At 37.8% G+C, this 21177-nt stretch overlaps 4 protein-coding genes across 25 annotated transcripts in view; 1 reads left to right on the plus strand and 3 right to left on the minus strand.

The window, feature by feature from the left end:
* Positions 1-672: 672 nt before the first annotated feature.
* Positions 673-4414, plus strand: LOC135630964 (GTP-binding protein YPTM2). The gene is made up of 8 exons (XM_065138298.1): positions 673-845; positions 1717-1789; positions 2504-2551; positions 2635-2682; positions 3048-3119; positions 3321-3476; positions 3853-3956; positions 4052-4414. Exons 1-8 carry the CDS (start codon positions 832-834, stop codon positions 4143-4145), a joined length of 609 nt encoding a protein of 202 aa, XP_064994370.1. The 5' UTR covers positions 673-831; the 3' UTR covers positions 4146-4414.
* A 482-nt stretch (positions 4415-4896) lies between these two features.
* LOC103975040 (putative L-cysteine desulfhydrase 1) lies at positions 4897-12004 on the minus strand. 4 transcript variants are annotated; one of them, XM_018822538.2, is made up of 3 exons: positions 11678-12004; positions 10165-11562; positions 4897-5038 (listed from the first exon to the last, which is right to left on the minus strand). In XM_018822538.2, exons 1-2 carry the CDS (start codon positions 11715-11717, stop codon positions 10172-10174), a joined length of 1431 nt encoding a protein of 476 aa, XP_018678083.2. In that variant the 5' UTR covers positions 11718-12004; the 3' UTR covers positions 4897-5038; positions 10165-10171. The 4 variants fall into 4 exon arrangements, with proteins under 4 accessions (XP_018678083.2, XP_018678084.2, XP_064996252.1 ...); XM_018822539.2 differs by having other exon boundaries at positions 4897-5041; XM_065140180.1 differs by having other exon boundaries at positions 4897-5130.
* A 2183-nt stretch (positions 12005-14187) lies between these two features.
* Positions 14188-16529, minus strand: LOC135584187 (uncharacterized). Its single transcript, XM_065140396.1, has 2 exons — positions 16158-16529; positions 14188-14554 (listed from the first exon to the last, which is right to left on the minus strand). The coding sequence occupies exons 1-2, from the start codon at positions 16303-16305 to the stop codon at positions 14412-14414; spliced, it is 291 nt and encodes a 96-aa protein (XP_064996468.1). The 5' UTR covers positions 16306-16529; the 3' UTR covers positions 14188-14411.
* A 727-nt stretch (positions 16530-17256) lies between these two features.
* Positions 17257-21177, minus strand: part of LOC135584190 (uncharacterized) — a 28131-nt gene continuing 24210 nt past the window's right edge. For 18 of the 19 annotated variants that reach the window (XM_065140387.1, XM_065140386.1, XM_065140383.1 and 15 more), the window contains 7 exons: positions 21001-21066; positions 20675-20743; positions 20463-20567; positions 20203-20328; positions 18229-18287; positions 18113-18149; positions 17257-17538 (listed from right to left, as the gene is read on the minus strand). In XM_065140387.1, the coding sequence (XP_064996459.1) occupies positions 17392-17538; positions 18113-18149; positions 18229-18287; positions 20203-20328; positions 20463-20567; positions 20675-20743; positions 21001-21066 (609 nt within the window). In that variant the 3' untranslated portion in view covers positions 17257-17391. The remainder of the gene's footprint in view (positions 17539-18112; positions 18150-18228; positions 18288-20202; positions 20329-20462; positions 20568-20674; positions 20744-21000; positions 21067-21177) is intronic. The other variant, XM_065140389.1, reaches the window with a different exon arrangement.

Raw genomic sequence — 21177 nt, forward strand, 5'->3', positions numbered from 1 at the left:
ATTGACATATGCATTGTTGTCTTTCTCATTTCTCTTTATCTTATATCTCGTTACTGCTATCCCTCCTCATCCATAATAGTCACTTACGACCCTCATTAGTATTGTCTTCCATCATCACTCAAAACATAATTAGAATATTAAAATTATATTTTTATCTATTATTTTTATAATTTTTTTCGATAAAACCAATAACGTTTGGATAAATAAAATTTGATATTTTACTTTCATAATCATAAGAGATTTAATATAATTTTTTTAGGACTAAAAATTGAGATACTAAAGTATCTAACTACATATACTAATTTTTAATTAGCCAGCTACAAGCTGATCTGATCAAACAATTTGTCCGGTTTTGACCTTAGAACGAAGTAACTTCGGGTGTGACGTGAGAAAATAAGCCTGATAATAAATATTGACACGTGAAGTTAAAAGCCACGTGTGAAATTGAGAGCTATGTAGGACGATGAGATTCATTATAGCAGATGGACGACTGGATCGAAGGAAGAGGATCGATGGACGGTACAGATCTAAGATCCAGGATCGAAACGCGCCCGGTCTTGCTGCTCCTCCACGTGGGCGCGGCTTATTGGTACACGATGAACCAAAGACGATCTCAGCCGTCCATCGCACCTTCTTCGCGCTGTCCTCATCACGCCCCCTATGTGCTCACGCCTCGCAGTTCGGCCTTCCCCCGTTTCTTCTCCTCTCTCGATTCCAAAGGGGAGGAGCAGGGATCCGTCATCTTCGATCTCAGACCCTCCACCGATCTCGCGCGAAGCCTCACGGTGAATCACACCTGGACGACCTCAGCCACCGGCTCCAGTCTTCGCCATGAACCCGGAGTAGTAAGTACCCCGACCTTGAGGCTAGTATTTGCGTTGATGCCGGTAATTGAATTTCTTTCATTTGAATCTCAAACTTATCCTCCATTCGGTCACGGAACCGGCGCTTAGGGTCTGTGAGTTTGATTCGTGCGGAGTCAGGTGTCGGGGTTTCTGATGGATCGGAAAATTCTCTCTCGGCTGTGTAGGTCGGGTTTTATCGGCATGGTTGTCGATCACGAATTCGCATTCGTACTTTAGATCGGCGATGTTGACCGGCTGTATTCGTCGGATCTGGTGGTGTGGTTTGAGATCCGGTGATTCTGATAGGTCTAGATCATAGTCTATTCCTCCATGCTTGGCGCTGGTTGATTTCATGTGCCCGAGTTATATATTGATAAGCGTAATCAAGTAATGGACCCATTTGATGGTTGTGGCAAAGTGGATCTGGGTCATCCATGGGAAAATGATCGTTTGGTGCCCCTTTTGTGCGACAGGTGGTTGAGGGAGTTGCTCTGTTTTCGCTTTACAAAGACAAATCCAGTAGAATTTCTTGAGATTTTATGTATAAATCGATGGGCATTCCCTTTCTGTCGCAGTAATTGTATTCCTTGTGAAGAACTTGACAGCTGAGGCATTTGTCTTATTGACAATTCCTTGATATTGCTTTCCTTGACATGGTGGCCTGGTGAAGTTTTTTCCTTGACATTTTGGCAATTGTTTGGTCATTTGCTCCCTTCTGGACAGTACTTGTAGTTGTTGATTTGCAAAATAGAATTTTAATTGCAGATGAATTGTATGCGATTTAGTTAATATAGGTCATAATGTGTAAATTGGTCTGGGATTCTTGGTGATTTTTGGTATGGAACTAACTTGAAGGGATGTTTCTTTGCAGTGACTATTTATTCAAACTTTTGCTCATTGGAGATTCGGGTGTTGGAAAATCATGCCTCCTCCTAAGATTTGCAGTAAGGAGCAAAATGTCTTTTGCTTGATAATGTCTTTGTATTTTAGAAACATTAACAAATCTGGATCTCATAGTTCAGTTACATGATTTTTGAACCACATTTTCTGCGATTGTAATTAGGTGGTTGCCTTCTTATTTGAAAACATGGTTACAAAGCGATATCCATGAAGATGTTGGCCAAAAGATGGCTCTTTATATGTAGCATAGGATCCAAACCTCATTTAGTATCTGTTTTATTCTGTCATTTATTAACCATGAAATCTTTAGTTGTATGTGGGAGTTCTGTGGAGTTTTGATTTCATGGCAACAAGTCTTCCCAACTTGAATGATATACGGATCTGATTGATCTGAAGTAGGATAAAAACCTTGTAGATGTATATCTTTCCATATATTCTTTTCTTGATAATATGCTTACAAATTGAAGCACCACTATTTTTCATTGTTAATGTTATGATTACTGGCTGCTAACTTAGTATATCTTCGTTGAGTAGTTTCTAAACAAAAAAGCTTTTATTTAAAATATTACTCTGGCATCAAACACTAGGACCAAACATCTACACTTGAGGTGCCCTTCGGGAGATGTTATAACATTGTAGTATTAAAGTTGGCATATTTGTGTTGAGGTGTAATACAAGCAAAGGTGCTAGATCTGGACTGCACAAGACTTTCATATTTGCAGAATTTATGGCATGACCTCTTTTATTTACTTTTGTAGGATGATTCTTACCTGGAAAGTTACATTAGCACTATTGGAGTTGACTTTGTAAGTGAGCTTTATCTTCTATACCGAGACAATGTAATGTTTCGACTAAATCATCTTACAAAGATATCTCTTTTCTTATCCAGAAAATTCGCACTGTTGAGCAAGACGGGAAGACCATTAAGCTTCAAATAGTGAGTTTATTAATATGATGTTTTTATTGTGTATCTATGACTATGAGATTATTTTTCTAATGTTCTAGATTGTGTATCTATGACTAAAACAACATCATATATATTTTTGCTGTTGAATGGTCTGTTACATCTGGGGAGATGTTTTCCTTTATGCGATGTTCTCATGGAGGTTCATAATGTCAACTCTCTGTAGTCATGTCATAATCTGAGAATTCTAGCAGCAGATTTCATGTCATTCAAGATTTTCCAATGTTAACGTTGGAGACAGTTCTCTCTCAATAAACTAGATGTTAAGTGTAATTAGGCTTTGAGGTATCAATTTTCTAAGTTTTTCCTTGTTGAGACATTTTTTCTTGTGGTTGCAGTGGGATACTGCCGGGCAAGAGCGTTTCAGAACAATCACGAGCAGCTATTACCGTGGTGCCCATGGTATCATTGTAAGCCTAGTCATTGCTTTCTCGACTTTAAACCAACTGTATCATTGTGTGAAGTCCTTGCTTTGTGAATCTAAACCAAGATTTATGCTGTTCTATTTTGTCAATTCAAAGCCCATTTCTTGATCTAATTATCAATATAAATTATTAGTTATTTGCATGTGTACTGAAGCGGCTGCTCATTATCTGCACCTTGAGTTGCAGGTGGTATATGACGTGACAGATCAGGAGAGTTTTAACAACGTAAAGCAGTGGTTAAATGAGATTGATCGATATGCGAGCGACAGCGTGAATAAACTTTTGGTGGGGAACAAGTGCGATCTTACCGCGAACAAAGTTGTGTCATACGAGACAGCCAAGGTAATTTGGAACTATCATTAGCCTTTCTCATGTAAAGTCCTCAGACATCAGTTTCCAGAACTCTAGAACCAAAGATCACTGGCATTCTCAATAGCTGTGGTTGCCACTAGCATGCCTATGAAAAAGAATCTAGGTTTGGGCTTTATATGAACTTGTGTGTTTGCTGAAAGATCTTATGTTATATAATAGACCGATATTTAGTATGACCGACCAAGAAATGTGAGATTATGGTTTGACCAGTAAATATAAAGTGCAGCCCTCAACACATTAGGTACCTTTAAATGTATCTAAGTGATTTATTATCACGTAGCTTTTGCTGATGACCGACAAATGTTAGATACATGGATTGCTGATGTTTTTTTCCCCTATCATACAGGCTTTTGCTGATGAAATCGGTATCCCTTTCATGGAAACCAGTGCTAAGAATGCTACTAATGTGGAGCAGGCATTCATGGCCATGACTGCTTCCATCAAGGACAGGTATCACAACTCTTTATGTCGAGTTTCGGAAACGATATTCCATATTTTTTTTGAGTAGGTTGTCTTAAGTAGTAAGAGAATATACGATGATGCAGGATGGCCAGCCAACCAGCCATGAACAGTTCCAGACCACCAACAGTGCAAATACGTGGACAACCTGTCAACCAGAAGAGCTCCTGCTGCTCTTAGGCTCTTCTTCCTAAGTCTTCTGACTGGCATGTAGCAATTACTACTACTACTACTACTACTACTACTGCTCAGATTGATTGATACTCTTCTAAGTCCGTTCTTGGGAACGGTGAATCACTATTCCATTCTTTTTCCTGGTTATTAAGCTTGTAGGAGTTGGGTATTTGGTAACATAATCTGTTTGGCTGACGACTCAGCTCTTGATCGTGTTCGTCTCTTGTAATACTCAGACAGACATGGCAACAAAACCGACTTCAGATCTTTTGTAATTCTATCTCTGACTCACTAGAGGCTTATAGAAATAACACAATCCCATCCTATGATTATGTTGAAGAAAAGGAAGAGACCTATGGATTTTTTAGCATTTCAACAGTTGAATGAAAGAGCTTCTGAACATTTTGTGGATATGTGACTTCAGTATTGGTTTTCCAGATGGTTTCAAAGTAATATATCTCATATTCATGATATATATATATATATATATCATTTAATGTAATAAAAATATATTTTATTTTTTAAAAAAATAATTTAAAAGAAGAGACTTTTCTAGAACACTCTTGCCATTGTGATGGAGTAGTAGTGTTTAATTTGATTGATATTAATTATAAGAACCAAATGGACCATATCAACTCTTTGAACTTTCTCTGAAAGAAGCTTCTCTATAGACACATTAAATCCTTCTATAGGGCACCTTGTCGTTGACTTATTTGACTACGCATGTGTCTGCACGTTGAATTTAGATGTCTGCATGTGTAGTCGCTACTTGCAGTTTCAACTAACACATAGAACGTGACAATTATGCAACCAAACTTACAAGGAGGATCGAAAGGATACCTGAATCCAAATTCTACTTTGCTGCAACCCAGCATGGGAGTGCGCTACAAACTGTAATCCTGCTGCAACATGCATGGGTCAAGTTACATGTACACATGTTGCAAGTGACTAACTTGCAAATCTGCAAATAAGCTATTTGTTCCAAAATGACCTGTAGACAGTTTATTTGCAAGCAACCAAAGTTACCTAAATAGACTCCCTAGCAACAAAAAAAATAAAATAAAATAGGTGTCTATCATAAAATTCACCCTACAAGTTTCTCAAGTAACAAGTTATAAATAAGGTGGAAGTAATATTAACTGTCAACAATCCACTGTCGCTCGGGGAGATTTGGGAAGAAACGGATAAGAATTGGCGACAAAACAACAATCACTAATATACAGTCCTTCCTTCCCATGGACAAGCGAGAAATTATCACAAAAGCCATTACTTGGTTGCTTGCAGAAGCCCACGGGTTACAAAAACTTAACCAATTAGTCACTAATAAGTTTGCAAAACCCTACACTCACACTTACACAGGAGAGTTTCATCGTTTCTCTATCTTTTCAGTGAGACATGAACAATTAGTTTGTATGGAAGTTACCAAAGGTATCAAGTCCTTTAGGAGCTAATCATGGAAAGGTGCAACATATAACATACTACCTCTATGCTTCACCACCGAATAGAGGACTAGGTCTATTTCAGATTAATAATGAATGTCAGCTATAGCAAGTGGTAGGTCAAGGAAGAAACTTAAAGGTGGATAAATGATTCATTATCTTTAACATCTCAATGAGTGAATAAAAATGAAAAATTAGCTTATGGTATGCATAAGGATGGTTTTCAATAATTGTAAAAAAAATCTGCAACCAACCAAAGAAAGAATCAACCAAAGAAAGAATGAAAGAGACTCGTAGCTTTGATCACAATTTCCAATTTTATTCCAAATCCTTCAAGCTTACGCTAGAACAACAACCAAGCTGTAAGTCCCAATTATTTGGAGCTGATTACTTGGATCTTTTGACGCCATTGAGATATGTAAAAAGTAATATGCTTAGTTAAGCTCAAAATATTTAAATCTTTATTTATAGTTTCTATTAAAGTCTTTTTAGATTTTTCTCTACTTCTTCTTGTACCACTAACATTAATTATTTTACCTCTTCTGATTGTAACATCCGAAGGCTTCCTCGACACATGCTCATACTATCTTGAATAATTTTCTCTCATCTTATACTCTATTAGAGCGATGCCTAATTGGTTTCGAATAAAAATATCTTTTTTTATCTTTCTTACTACCTCTACACATCCATCTCAATATTCTCATCTCAGCAACACAAACTTTTTGTATATGTTTTTTCTTAACTGTCCAACGCTCAAATCCATAAAACATTGTTGGTCTACACAACTATCTTATAATTTTTTTTTTTATCTCAAAGGTATCCGATAATCATACAAGATTCCTCGTCCTTCACTATTTTAACCCTCCTGTTTTTACTCTATGAATAATATCTTTATCGATCTCTCCATCTTGTTAAATAATTGATCAAAGATACCAAAAGCTTTTACTTAAGGAGATTTATTATCCATCTAATTTAAGTATATTCGCTTATCTATTTCTATAATCACTAAAATTATATTTTATATATTCAATTTTAGTCCTACTTAATCTAAAACATTAAGTTTCTAAGGCTTGACTTCATAGCTCAATATTATAATTAATTTCACTTAGACTCCCATCAACTAAGACAATATCATCAGTAAATAACATACACCAAGGAGGTTTATCATTTAAGTGACTAATGAGTTCATCCATTATCAATGTAAAAAAATACAGACTTAATGCGAATCCTTGGTGTAATCCTAGGACTAATTACCCCATGTAGTTAGTTACCTTTAGCATTTCAGTCCCTACATTTTAAAAACAAAACTTACATTGGCATCCCTATAGCTACGAAAATGAAACATCTAAGTCTATTTATCCTAACGCTGTCGATTTTACCAACAAAAACACAAAAGGGCAAAAGCGTAATCTTGATGTTTCAATTTGTGGTGACGGATAGAGTCGATGGTTGCAGACAACGATGCTATTGAGGGCCGCAGGTGGCTGTTGTAGATAAGGAGAGCAACGACGAGAAGTGAGGGCCACTTTGCATCTGCGTTGATGTCGACGCAATTGCTGAGCAATGTCGCTCTGCATTTGCGTCGGCATCGACGTAGATGCAAAGCAACCCTCACCTCTCGTCATCGCTCTCCTCATCCACAACAATCACCTGCAGCCCCTAGTGACATCATTGTCCGCCACCACCAATTCGAGCGCTAAAATTATCTTTTTGCCCTTTATTTTCATGTTTTTGTTGGTAAAATTGATGGTGTTGGGATAAATAGACCTAGATATTTCACTTTTGTAACTATAGGGATGTCAATGTAACTTTTTAAAGTGTAGGGAATAGGATGCTAAAGGTAGCTAACTATAGAGGGTAATCTGTGATTAGCCCGTAATCCTATGTTAATAGGAAATTCACTAGACACACTCCATATAGTTCTAACACTAGTAGCTACATTATTATAGATATTTTTAATAACATCAATATAATCAGTAGATACACCTTTTTTTTTCTAAAACCCATCATAATAAATCTCTATAAACCCTATCATAGGCCTTATCTAAGGTAAAAAAAACCATATACAAATCTTTCTTTTTCTCCCTATAATTTTTCATTAATTGTCTTAATAAATAAATAGCATCTATGGTTAATCTTTCAGACATAAAACCAAATTGATTTTAAGAGATATTTGTTTCAAGTCTTATCACACTTTTAATACATCTTTCCCAAAGTTTCATAGTATAGCTAATGATTTTAATTCCTCTATAATTTGAACAATTTTGTATGTCACCCTTACTTTTGTAAATTGACACTACAAAACTCTTTTTCCATTCATTACAGATCATTCTGATTCTTATGATTTTGTTAAATAAGCTAGTTAACCAAGCAGCTCCCTTGTCACTAAACTTTTCCAAACCTCAATAGGGAAACCATCAATCTTCACAATCTTAACTATTTTCATCTTCTTTAATGCGTCTTTTACCACTAATTTTACAAATAAATCGATGATTATTAAACCCACCACTATTGTTTATCGTTAAATCTAAGTCATGTGTGGAATATTCATTAAATAATTTATAAAACTAATTTTTCATCTTTCCTTAATCTTGTTATCATTAATAAGTATTATTTGACTTTCATCTTTAATGTATCTAATATTACCTAAATCCTTACACTTTCTTTCCCTAGCTTTAGTAATTCGATATTTATCTTTTTCACCATCTTTAATACTAATTTATTATAAAAATATCATAAGCTTTATATGTTGTCATACTAACCTCCTTTTTAGCCTCTTTTTTAGATTCTTTATATCTCTTAATTTTTTTCTCATTTTTATAATTTTATCAATCTTTAAAACATAATCTTTTAGTAAAAATCATTTTTAAACTTCCTCACACTACCACCAACTCTCTCTTAAAATTACACCTCTACCTCTAGTTTTATCAAGAATCCCTTTTGTTAAGCTTATAATTTTATTGGTCATCGTAGTCCAAATAATATTTAATATTATCCTTATCGTTCTAAGTCATCTCCCTTTTTATCTTATTATTAAAAGTGTTTCCATTATCGTCTTTAAAATTTTACCATCCAATCCTAATAATTTTTTCTATTATTTTTTTCTTCTTTTATTTTCTACCGTAAATGCCTAATACCATCAACCTGTGTTGATTCATCAAACTTTTGTTAGGCATAATGGAACATAATACTATAACATAGTAGTGCTTTTTTTATGAATAAAATAATACAAATAAATCGATATCTATAGATATCAATCTACAAGTTTTGATACCAAAACATGAATGAACCAACAAATACCAATTGGTACGCACTGACCCGATCGGTATTCAAAACATTGTCTTTAGGTAAATCAAGAGCATTATCCATGATCATCCAATCTGACATGTGGGGCATAAGCAGTAATGATATTCAAAACATATTATCCTTTCACAAATCTTAGAACTATAATTCTATCTTCAAATCTTTTTACATCTGCAAAATTGTTCTTAAGATCCTTATCAACAACAATTCATATACGATTTCTATATTTAACTTTTTTTAGTACACCAAATTTTAAATCTAGTACTATCAATCTCTCTAGATTTTTTCCTACCCACTTAACCCTCTGTTCTTGGACTAACTTCTTTACTCTCATTGGTTCATAACAATGATAGAACCCTTGCCTACTTGGTAACACTTCTGGGTGCCGATGTGATGGGCTGCTTCTGACAACCTCCTAGCCTATAGTTTGCAATTTAGGACACCTATCTCGTGAAGGTGCCTCACATCACTTCCAAGTGATAACCTAGCTTTATACCGAAATCAATTCAGATCCATGTTCATGAAATCTAATATAATTTTACGTTGGTTGTTAGTGACCTAACGCAACCCTCCACCTTTTTCATCCTTTAAACTTACACCAAGGGAAGAAAAATGACCCGACACTGTTTATACATAATGTAAAAAAAGATGAATTTTCATTCATTCAACTTTAGCCTTGGTTACAAAATCTCTTCCCTTTAAATAAATTTCCCAAGCAGAAGACAAAAACTACAAAGAGTATTATATATTTACGAAAATCTCAAGTAAAGGATATCAATGGCCCATCTTTTCATTCTGAAGATCTACTTTCAAGTTTATTTAGCATATATAATATTCCATTTTTCATTATTGATTAGCATTGAAATTCATCCTTCGACAAGATCCCCAATCACACACATTATTCCCCATCTTCTTTTTCTTTTACTTCTTAGGAAATATTCATGGATTGCACAGAAACTTCCAAAAGAAAAACCAAACTAAAAAAATAGTCCAAAAAAAAAGGTTTGATTATTATTTTTGATACATAAGTTACGTCAACTGAACCTGAGTTCAATGCCAATCTATAGGGATTTTGGCAATTTAGTCATTGCATTCCGGCTTATGTCACAACTATCAAGTTTCACATGCAAAGCATTTTCCTTTGACATTAGATAATTCAAACAAAGCTAGAAGATATCTCATGGTTTTAGGCAATCATAGACCAAATCTTTAAAGTGCAATGCATGCCACATAATTTATTATCAATTAACTTGAAGTTAACGCGATAGAAGGAGTCACCGCACCTTCTCATTAGGATGGAAACATTGTGCAGTTAAATCCATCATTTACCAGCTTGTGGACTGCATCTCTAAGTTTATGGTAGTCACCTTCCATATTGTACACCTGATGAGAAATCCTTACGTACCCAGTGACAGTACTGCTCCCATCCTTTTCGACGACCTCACCATCCTTGGGCAGCTGATAGTGAATTGGAACTTCGACCTTGAATTCTTTTCTTAGCAAGCTCCTTAGTTTCAATGCATCCTTCTCTCTCAAAATCCCCAAACATCCAGGCAAACCAACCATGATCATGCTGCAGCACATCTCCGGGGGAGATCCAAGAAACGTCCCCCATGCATCAGCCAGCATCTTTCCCATCTCCACCACCTTCTCGTGGTTCCTCGTCCTGATCCCTTCGATTCCACCCTCAAACCTACCGATGAAATCCATCACTGAGGGCACCACAAGCTGAGCACTGTAGTCCCTGGTGCCGATCCATGCGCTCTCCAAAGGGAGGCCATTGCCGTACTCATGGGAGACCACGGGGTGGTGCAAACGGGAGGAGGCGGAACACTTCTTGGTGTATAGGAACGCCACGGACGGGGGGCAAAAGAACCACTTGTGGAGATTGCTCGTGTAGAAATCGGCCCCGATGTCCTGCACGTCGACCTCGACACTACCAATGGCGTGAGCAGCGTCGACGAACACCTGATCGACGCCCTCCTCGCGGCAGATCCTCGTGAGCTCCTTGACGGGGATCACGACGCTGGGCATGGACGTGACGTGGTCGATCACGGCGAGGCGAACTCTTCGGCCGTTGGCCTTCCCGAGCTCCAGGGCCTTTCGGAACTCCTGGACGATCTCCTCGTTGGAGGAGACGGGGAAGGGGAGGGGCACCTCGATGATGTGGCCACCGGCGCGGGCGACGTAGGCGTGGATGGACTTCTTGACGGCGCCGTAGGCGTAGTGGAGCATGACGACGGCGTCGCCCTTGCGGAAGCCGCCCTCGGAGAAGGCCCAGGAGGCGTGCTGGAGGACGATGGCGGCGGCGGTGGTCGCGTTGTCGACGAGGGATACCTCGTCGAGGTCAGCGGCGTTGATGAGCTCCTTGACGAGGATGCGGGAGCGGAGAAGTGCAGGCTGGAGGCGGTGGAAGTAGAACTCGTCGGGCTGGCGGAGGAAGAGCCGCTGCCACCGGAGCTGGGCAGCTAGGACCGATGCCGGACAGCTGCCGAAGCTGCCGTTGTTGATGCGGGCGACGGAGGGGTCGTGGTGGGCGAACTCCTCCGCGATCTCGGCAGCGGAGATGGGGGAAGATGCCGGCCGCGGCCGCTTCGCCAGATGGCCGTTGTCGTCGCCACCATTTTCGGCGCAGTCGTCGCGGTGGTGGGTACCCATGGGAATGGCGCCGAGGAGGAGATCTGATCAACAAAAAAAAAGGGCCACGCTTAGGGTTTGAGCGGCTAAGGGGCAGACGAGCGGTCACGGGACTGTGACATAAGGGCGTTTTTTACGAAAAAGCTCCCCTTTCTTAACTTTTCTTTTCCGGTAGTGCCCTTGTTTTCGTTTTTTCCATCCCGAAATTATTCGCCGCCTTCGCTCCCCCGGCGACTCCGCCCTTTCTCTGCTCCGTGGGGCGGAGAGGACGCCTCCACCTCGCCGCCTTCGCCCCTTCCCTGCCCGTCGTACCCGTCACCTTCGCCTTTCCCCACCCTTCGCGCCCGCCGCCTTCGCCCTAATTCTACTCCATGGGGCGGAGGCCTCGCGATGGAGGCGGCGCGTCAGAGGCCTCGTGGTGGAGGCAGAGGAAGGGGCGGAGGCGGCGGGCGCGACGAAACGGAGGCGACCGCAGGGATTGGAAGGGAAGAGACGGGAAGTGAAGGATATTTTCGGGATTATAAAAATTAAGGATAATATCTTAAAAAACGAAAAAAAATGTTTTTTTATTTTTCATAAAATCACTCTATATATAATCTTAACAACTTTAAAAACAACATTAGTCCTTCAAGTACTAAGAACTCTGTATATGCATACCACTATCATTAATAGTCATACAAAAGACTCAGGTTGATGGTCATCTCTAACAATGATAAAAAATTAAACTATTTGAATTAAAAATATATGTCTATAATACCTGGAATAACCCTAATATTTTTTACATCGTAATAGTTTCGTGAGTATTAATACGAATTAGAGTTTCAACATATAATTCACTTATAATAACTAAAAGAATTAACTATAATGATACACATAACTAAGTACTTCAAGGTATATCTATAGATGCTAAGATTAAAGTAAAAAAAGATAAATATCAAAATCAACAACTTTTTGAAGGGATATACATAATTTTACCTAATATAATAATACCACAAAGAGGAAAATTAATTATGATGTCATATGGTTGTTACTAAGTTAGTAAAATAAAATTAATTGAAAGAGTAGGACAACACGGCTCCCGATGATCAAAAGCTTTCGGTTTGAGTGGCTGACGGGCATTTTGTCGAGCACTTCGCTCGCAATGTCCGTGTTGGTACCGATGGTAGTGAGATCAGGCAAGATGTTGAGATATTTAATAACAGCTGATGAAGAAAATAGGAGATACACAGAGATATACGTACTGAACCACAGTACTTACATATTATCAGTAATTAATTTTTTTTATTTTAATTTTTTTAAAAATATATTAAAAATTTTATAAATATAAAAATAAAATATTTAACTTAATTTACTCTAAAGTTGTCGATTTCATCGACGGAATATACTGCCATAGAAATAGTACGAAAACAATTAACAAAAAAATATTTCAATATTTTAACTATATTTTTTTATTATATCTAAATTAAAACATCACTGTTATGATGGTGGCAGACGATGACGCCATAAAGGGCTGCAAGTGATAGTTATGATAGTGATCGACGAAAACGATGCGATGGTCAACCATATCGATGTCAATCTGAATATCGACGATCTAAGCAAAGGCAACAACCATGGTAGTGATGACAGGTTGATGGTGTGGATCTCAAGAATGTCCTTGGAGATGGGCAAAATGGAGTCCTAGAGCTCAAGCTTGAGTGACTTCTACGACTTCTTGTAGGGGGAGAAAGAAGAAAAGAGAGAGAGTGTGACGACGGAAGATAAGACAAAAGAAGAAGAGGAAGAGAACAAGGATGATGGACGTGCTACATCATCCTGCATCTACGTCAACATTGCTTTGCATCTACAATAGCACCGCCATCGCCTCATCCTCTTCCTACTCTCCCATTACCTCACCTCCCACATTGACGCAAATGCATAGCAATATCAACGCATATGCAATACGAAGCAGAGTGACCATCGTCATTATTATCTTCTTCCTCTCCCTTTGTCTCACATATCGTCGCCACTCTTTCGCCTCTTCCTCCTCCCCCTGCAAGAAGTCATAAAAATCCCTAAAACTCCACCTCCAAGATGTCACCCCACCCGTCTTCAAGGACATCCTTAAGATCCACCAACACTATCATTAAATTATCATCACTGTCACAACCCTCGACCCTCCTCGATCGTCGATATTCAAATTAATATCGACAAAGTTGATTATCGTATCATTCTAATCGACCACCATCACAACAATCACATGTGACCCTTGACAACGCCATTGTTTGCTACCACCATAACAATCAACTAAGAAATTTTAATTATGATATAACAAAAAATATATAACTAAAATATTAAATTTATTTTTTTGTCCATCATTTTCGTATCATTCCTACACATATTATATCTTCCGTCGATAAAACCAACGACGTTAGAATAAATAATATTAAATATTTTACTTTCTTAACTATAAAAAATTTAATATAAATTAAATATTAAATTAGTCAACTGCTTATCAAAGAACGGTAGTACGTGACATGCACAGTCTTTTTCTTAGTTCTTTCGTTATATATTTCAAGTCAGTCCCTTGATGTGAGCCTCAGGTTGCATCCCAAAAATATTTTCCTGTTAGCAGTTTGAACATCAAATCTGCAGACAAAGCTCACACGATAACATGAAAAACTCTAGAGGAGTTCAGCAAATTATAAAGCATTTATTTAAATATTTAAAATAAAAGTTTGTAATCAGAATTGACTGAATTCAATCAGAATGTAAATAAGTTAATATAGCATGGCCTTGTGACAAGAAGACATGTTTAAAGAGTAACTGTTGACCTCATCCACAATGGCCTAAAAAAAAACCATAACAAGTTCCTCAAGCACATAAACAGTACAGATATCGAAGAGATGGCAGATACTCATTTGGGCTTGTCAAAAGCAGCTATATTTTGAGGCTCACATTCCGGACTAAAAAGGCGGACAAGTAAAGCGGAAGTGGAGCTTACTGATATTGCTCCGCATGAAGCCCAGCGTAGACTCCGTGGGTTTGTTATCCTCGGACCTGCATCAGCACTACTGTAATTATTTCTCATGTTGAAAACGATTTAGACAAAACATTTTGATGATGAAAGTGAGAACCAATTCTGACAGGAAAAAAATGGTTTATAATAATATGTACTATCTCAGGAAGAAAAAAATGAAATATAGAACCTTCTTCAGCTCTTGTCCTTCTATTGGAATAAAAGAAACATGCTTTAGTAAATGTAAGAGTTTAGACACAAGGATCTAATAACAGTATGTTATAAACAAGTTTTGGTGCATTTTTAACGTGATATGAGCAAATAAGTCAGGGAAGCCTCGAGGGCTTGCATAGGCAACCGAGTGAGATGACAGAGGCAAGGTCCAAGCGTATCTAAAGGTGTGTTTGAGAACACATTTGATATGTGGATTGATGGTCCAATGCACATTTTAAATTTTAAATATGAATTGTTGACAATTTTTTTTCAAATTGCATTTGGCCGGAATACTGCATTACAAAGGCTTAAATGTTGATGCTATCTTAGGTTAGCATTAACATTTCCGCATTTGTGGGATACTAATGAAATTCTTTGAATTTCATATGATATATTATAACGTTCTCTAAAGTCATAAGATTGTCAATCATATAATGGAAACCCTAACCCTCATTTCCTCTCCCCTTCTCTCGAAACCAACATGAAATTTTATTTACTTATTTCCAAAGATTATTTTACATTCATTTATATGATTGTATTCTTCTATTTATTATATTTCTGGACCATACAATTTTTTTTATAAGGAAGGGTGAATTAACACCTGGGCAATGACGAATTCACACTCGAGCAAGGCGAGGCAAGGTCCAAGCACCTCTAAATTGTACGAGCAAGCAAATTCACACCTAGGTGAGGTGAAGTGAGACGAGGCCCGAGCACCTCTAACTTGTTTAACTAGACAAATTCACACCCAGTAAAGGTGAGGCATAACAACGCCCGAGTGCCTCTAAATTGTTCAAACATACAAATTCATGCCCAGGCGAGGCAAGGGCCAAAAGCGTGCCCAGGCGAGATAAAGCCTGAGTGCCTCTAAATTGTTCAAACATGCGAATTCATGCTCAGGCGAGGCGAAGCAATGCAAGGACTGAGCGCCTCTCAATTGTTGGGCAAGCGAACTCACACCTGGGTCCCGGTAAAGGCAAGGCAAGGCAAGGCACAAACACCTCTAAATTGTTCGGGCAAGCGAATTCAATTGGGCGCTGCTTAGGGGTGCCCAGTCCAAATCAATCTGATTGAGATTGAGTTGAACCCAAATTTATTGATTCGATTCAACCAAGATAACTTAACTTCCTCCAAACCCACCCCCTACTTGCCCTGCACAAACCCTAGCTTCCCAGCCCCTCGCCGCCGACTCTCCTCCCTGTCAATGATCAGTGGCCACCTTTCTCCCTTTACCAGCAATCGACATGCCCTGTGAAACCTCTTCCTCCCTTCCCAACAGCCACCGAATGGCACACGTACCCCTCCCTCTTCCCCCCTTCCCCTCTTCTCCCTTTCACAACCACCGGCACTACCCCCACCGCTGACTTAACGGACAAGTTAGGTTAGGAAATGCACTAGGTTGATGAACAAGAGGATATAAAGAGATGGTACCATAGTGGAGGCGACAGAGGACCCAGAAAGCAAGGGCCCCACCGACGCTGAAGATGCCTGCGGTGTGGCGCATCAGGCGGGTGCACGGCTTTGCGTCCGACCGCATCAGTTCCCCATCCGACCATCCCAGCGCCCGCCTCAGCGCCATCCTCCGGCTCCTTGCTCTCTGCCTCTCCCAAGAAGACCACAGCACAAAAGAAGAGCGAAGGAAATAAGACGATGACGTCCGTCGGAGTTGGCGGTGCCGGCAACAAGAAAAGGAGGAGGAGACCTCAACGAGGGTCGGATGGTTGGGTTGTGGGAGCGGCGACGGCGTACAGGGACGGAAGGGACGACGTGCCGAGAAGAAAAGCCCTACCGTCTCCTGACGCGGAGAAAAGGGATCGTAGTTATTAAACTCGAACCGGACCGATTAGTCGGACCGGTAAAACCCGCGAACCGGACGTCCATCTGCATCGGTTGGATGGCCATGATATTTATGGCTATCCTAACACGTTTATTTCAAAGCCACTACAATACTATTTTATAGCTCGTAGAGAATGTGATCTGATCAAGAAGTCTTAAGTTTGCATCTATATCAGACATTTGTGTTTTACAGATCATAAATGAGTTTGAAAAAACATGTGTACTGATGACTACAAAATTGATTCGACATCATCAAAATAACTAACCATGCTCAATGCAAGCAGCATGATACTTGGTCTTTATCTAAGTTATACACCACACTTCACCAAAGCTAAAATATATCTAAAATTTAATATTATTATATATATTTTAGAATATTTTTATGTTTAGTTATTAAAAAACTATGCAATAATCTTTCTTTAAAAGACAGTAATAAAAATAAAATTACAAACCTTAAACTACTATTGTTTACTAATTAGGCTAGAAATTTCACTTGTCCAAATGAAGGTTGACGTTGAACAGGAAAATCATTGTACAATAAGGCTCCGGAAGATTACGAAATATACATATTGAATTTGATTCCAAGGCATTATCAACGAAAAGACTTGTCACCGTTGAAATGTTCTAAATTAAAACAAAGACATTGTATTTTCTATTGAAAATACTTTTTGGAACCAATAAAATATCGCACTCATGCAAGGAAGGTCAAAGAATAACTACTTGGTACGTATCTCGGAGTAACAGTTCCCAGTTGTTGCTACGCTACAATGTTAAGAGTTGATTTCTATATATATATACTGAATGTTTCACAGCAACAACAAAATGTGTCTCAAAATTTGGGAGTTTTTGCAATGTGCTGAGCATCGCCAGTGCCATCACAGCATTTCATAAAGGAGTCTAAAGTTGCTTGCTTTTGAGGACTTTTGCTTGTTTGACTGGAAGACACTTCTAATGTATTTTCTTCACCATCGAGCATCTGATAGCGAAAAAAAAAAAAGCACCATCAGTAATTAAAAGAAGAATTGTGTGTGTTAAATGAAAGGCAACTATGCTTTCCTGAAGCAGCAATTTGAAAGAAACTCTCTCAGATAAAACAGTCAGGATGGTAGAAAAAAGGGAGGGTGTAAAGTTATTAAGTGTCTAATGAAACAATTAGATTTCTATTGAATACAAACCACAAATTTAAGTGCTAAGCTGAAAGGAATCAGAGTTATCTCTTACATACACAATTTCCACTACAGGAGGAAAAATATGAGAATCATGACTTTTGATTCATAAAAGTGGCAACAAGGCAGTAAAGATGTTTACTAGAATCCAATGTAGTGAAGGGTGCAACTGATAGTTTTTTGTAATATATTCTCACTCAATGTGTATTGACACCTGATGCAGAAGACTTGAAAATACTCTTCAATTTATAAATTAGGCAGCTCATTACCAAATCAGGATGAACAGAAACTTTATCCAATCATAAGAAATATAAATCATTATCTATATGGAGTATGTGAAATTTCCAGAAACACAACAAATGAAGAGGTAGGATTAAGCAGAACCTGGCTCAAAGTTTCCAATTTGCTTCGAACAACATCCCTGAACAGGACTGGCATTAGCAAAAACCATGGGTAACCCAAGAATTGAGATAATACTTACACTAAAGGCACAGACATACCAGATTATGTCATCAACAGTGTCATTTGAGAGAAGGTAATATATATTGACCGATGAAACCTAGCAAAGCAAAGGAAAAAATGAATCTTATAATACGTCAATGGTCAACATGAAATATAGTTTGTCTTGGTTAAAGTTGATTACTGCAGCAAATTATGCCCCAAATAGTGCTAAGTGCAGTCAAGCCTAGTACCTTGTGAGAGCAAAACAGAACTACATTATGATATTTAAATTTTGATCATGCTCTACATAAGTGTTAACTGACATGAGATAGTACTATAATAAGTACACATGAGCTAAATTCATGGTGAATTGCTAAAGGGTACTCAAGTCATGAATACTTAATTAGATGAAAAACTAGCACCACACAGTAAACTGATAGAATCTCAATGTGGCCACAAACATAGTAAAGACGGATTCTTCCTTAAATTGTTTGTTTGATTCAGATAATTCAGCATAGTAGACTTTGCAGACATTGACAATGACATTTATTTGTTAATATGAAGTTATAGTATACAGTGATTGAGCAACCATCAATTTCCACCTTAACATAGAGAAAGTTCCATCTCAAGGCTCTATATATCCAGATACTAGTGCTCAAGAAAGCAAATGCTAAATAATCAACCCACCTTTGGCTTTTGTTGAACTAGTTCTTTAACCACTGGATACATTAAATTCAGATTATATCAAATTAAAAATAGAATAGGTTATATTTCTATTGCAATTAGGATATTTATTTCTTATTTCAGTGAATTTAAATAAGAGGATATTGTAAATTTTACATTAGGGAGAATCTCGAAACTATTACTTAAATAATTAAATTTATCTATTTCAGATCTAGATTAGGATTCAAATTCTTTTTAAAAAAATCCTCTTATTTAAATCCACTCAAATAGGAAACAAATATCCTAATTGCAATATAAATATAAAATTTTCAATTTGATTTATTCCGAATTTAATTTACTTGATAGTTACAATCCTCCCCCTATTTAATAAATATGATCATCAAATTTGATTTTACGTTAGTGGAATAGATATAGATAATGCTCGTTCATGTCTACATCCCGACCTCAATGATGCTGTCAACGGACATACATAAACTTGCAAATCAGGACGAGCTCATTCCTTTCAAAGATCTAGATCGGCTGCTCCAAGAAAGTGATATGGATCCTTCATATACTTAAGAACATGGAGATAAGAAACACAATCATGTGTAGCAGAGAGTACAGGGGACAATGCTAATTGGTAAGCCATCGATCCCATCGTTTACAAAATTGTGAAAGGACAAATAAATCTAGCAGTAAATTTATCATTTGTCGCTTTAAAACAGACATTGATTTCAAATTCCCAGTCCCTTCTAATTTGATTTGCATATCTCTTTTGTATGCTTTGATCAGCTGTCCCTAGCTCCTGCCAACTCCATCACCAAAGAAGATCCAGAAGGAAAGGGCCACAAGAAAAAAGCCACAAGGAATAACAGGAAGAGGAGAGGGCACAGCAGAGGTAAAGAAGACAAGGAGCAAAGAGAGACGAGGAGAGGAAGACAAAGAAGAGGAAAGAATTTAGGAGGAAAATGGCACTGAAGACTGATTAAGGAAAGAAAAAGAAGAAACAAATAAGAGGGTAAAAAAAGAGCAAGAAAGAGAGAACAAAACTTTTAATTTAGCAAAAAGAGAAGAAAAATAAAAGAGAGTAGAAAAAAAAAAGAATTGCGAGATTATTATTTTATATTTTATTATACATATTTTAAACTTATATTATTAATTAAGCCAGTAATTCGACTTTTTGACACACTGGACCTTTTGACCCACTGTTCTGATCAGAAATTTAGTGACACCAAGCTTGGCAATGACTGGGTAAGTTTTAATAAGTACAGATGATATTACTATAAAAAAGAAGCATTTGCATCCAAGCCAGGAAAGAGTATAATACATATAGGTGCACTATAAATTGTATCAATACCACGAATCATTACCTGGCCAATCCGGTGAGCACGATCTTCTGCCTGAATTATATCACCAGGAGTCCAGGTCAACTCAGCAAAAAAGATTGTACTTGCTGCGGTCAGGTTCAATCCAACACCTCCGGCTTTGATTGAAAGCTACAAATGGGCATCACCAACAATAAACTTCAGAAAGCATGGAACATGGGGTTTGTTTTCAATATAGCATAAAAACATTACAGTCTGAGCAGAGAGATGTAACAAATCCAATTCAAAAGCAGAAAGAAGCCTACAACTGCAGCCTTTATTTCAATCTTCTCCTGAAATTCATTTACTAAAGCTTGTCTCATCGATGATGGGGTACCGCCATCTATTCTTATACAGCCAACTTTCTTTTTCTGCAATAAATTGATCATTCTTGGGCGATTACGATGGTGAACTGTCGACTACTATTTATATGAACATAAAATCTACCTTAGAAAGATGGCAATGTTAAGTTACTTACAAGAAGAAACTGATGTATCGCATCAATCATGGGCTGATGGTGAGCAAATATCAAGAATTTGCAGTCTGCCTGAAAAGTGAGGATGAGAATAAACATGAAGCACCATATGTGCTAAAAGTTTTATCAAGTGAAGAACTAAGACATAGCCATTCACAAATGGGTAGAAGGAACATGAAACAGATTAACCAAACGAGATAATTGAAAGAGATGTACAACAGCTGAAATACTTGAATTATGCAACTAATTGGTTCACAGGCCATCAACATGATGTCTGGCAATAGTTATATCTACTAAAACCACAAGACCAAGTAATTAGTTCTGGTTACCTCAATAACAGTACTCAGGTAATCCAGAACTGCAGGAATTTTAGCTTCTGCTGAATCAATATAGATCTGCGGTTTAAATAAGAGGAAGCCAATTAACAACCAAAATGGACAGTAATAGAAGATAAAAAGAAAACCAAGATTGTTAGTTTCGCAGAATCATGATCAAATCTTTTTTCT

This window comes from Musa acuminata, chromosome BXJ3-2, assembly GCF_036884655.1.
Source record: "Musa acuminata AAA Group cultivar baxijiao chromosome BXJ3-2, Cavendish_Baxijiao_AAA, whole genome shotgun sequence".
NCBI classification, from domain to species: domain Eukaryota; kingdom Viridiplantae; phylum Streptophyta; class Magnoliopsida; order Zingiberales; family Musaceae; genus Musa; species Musa acuminata.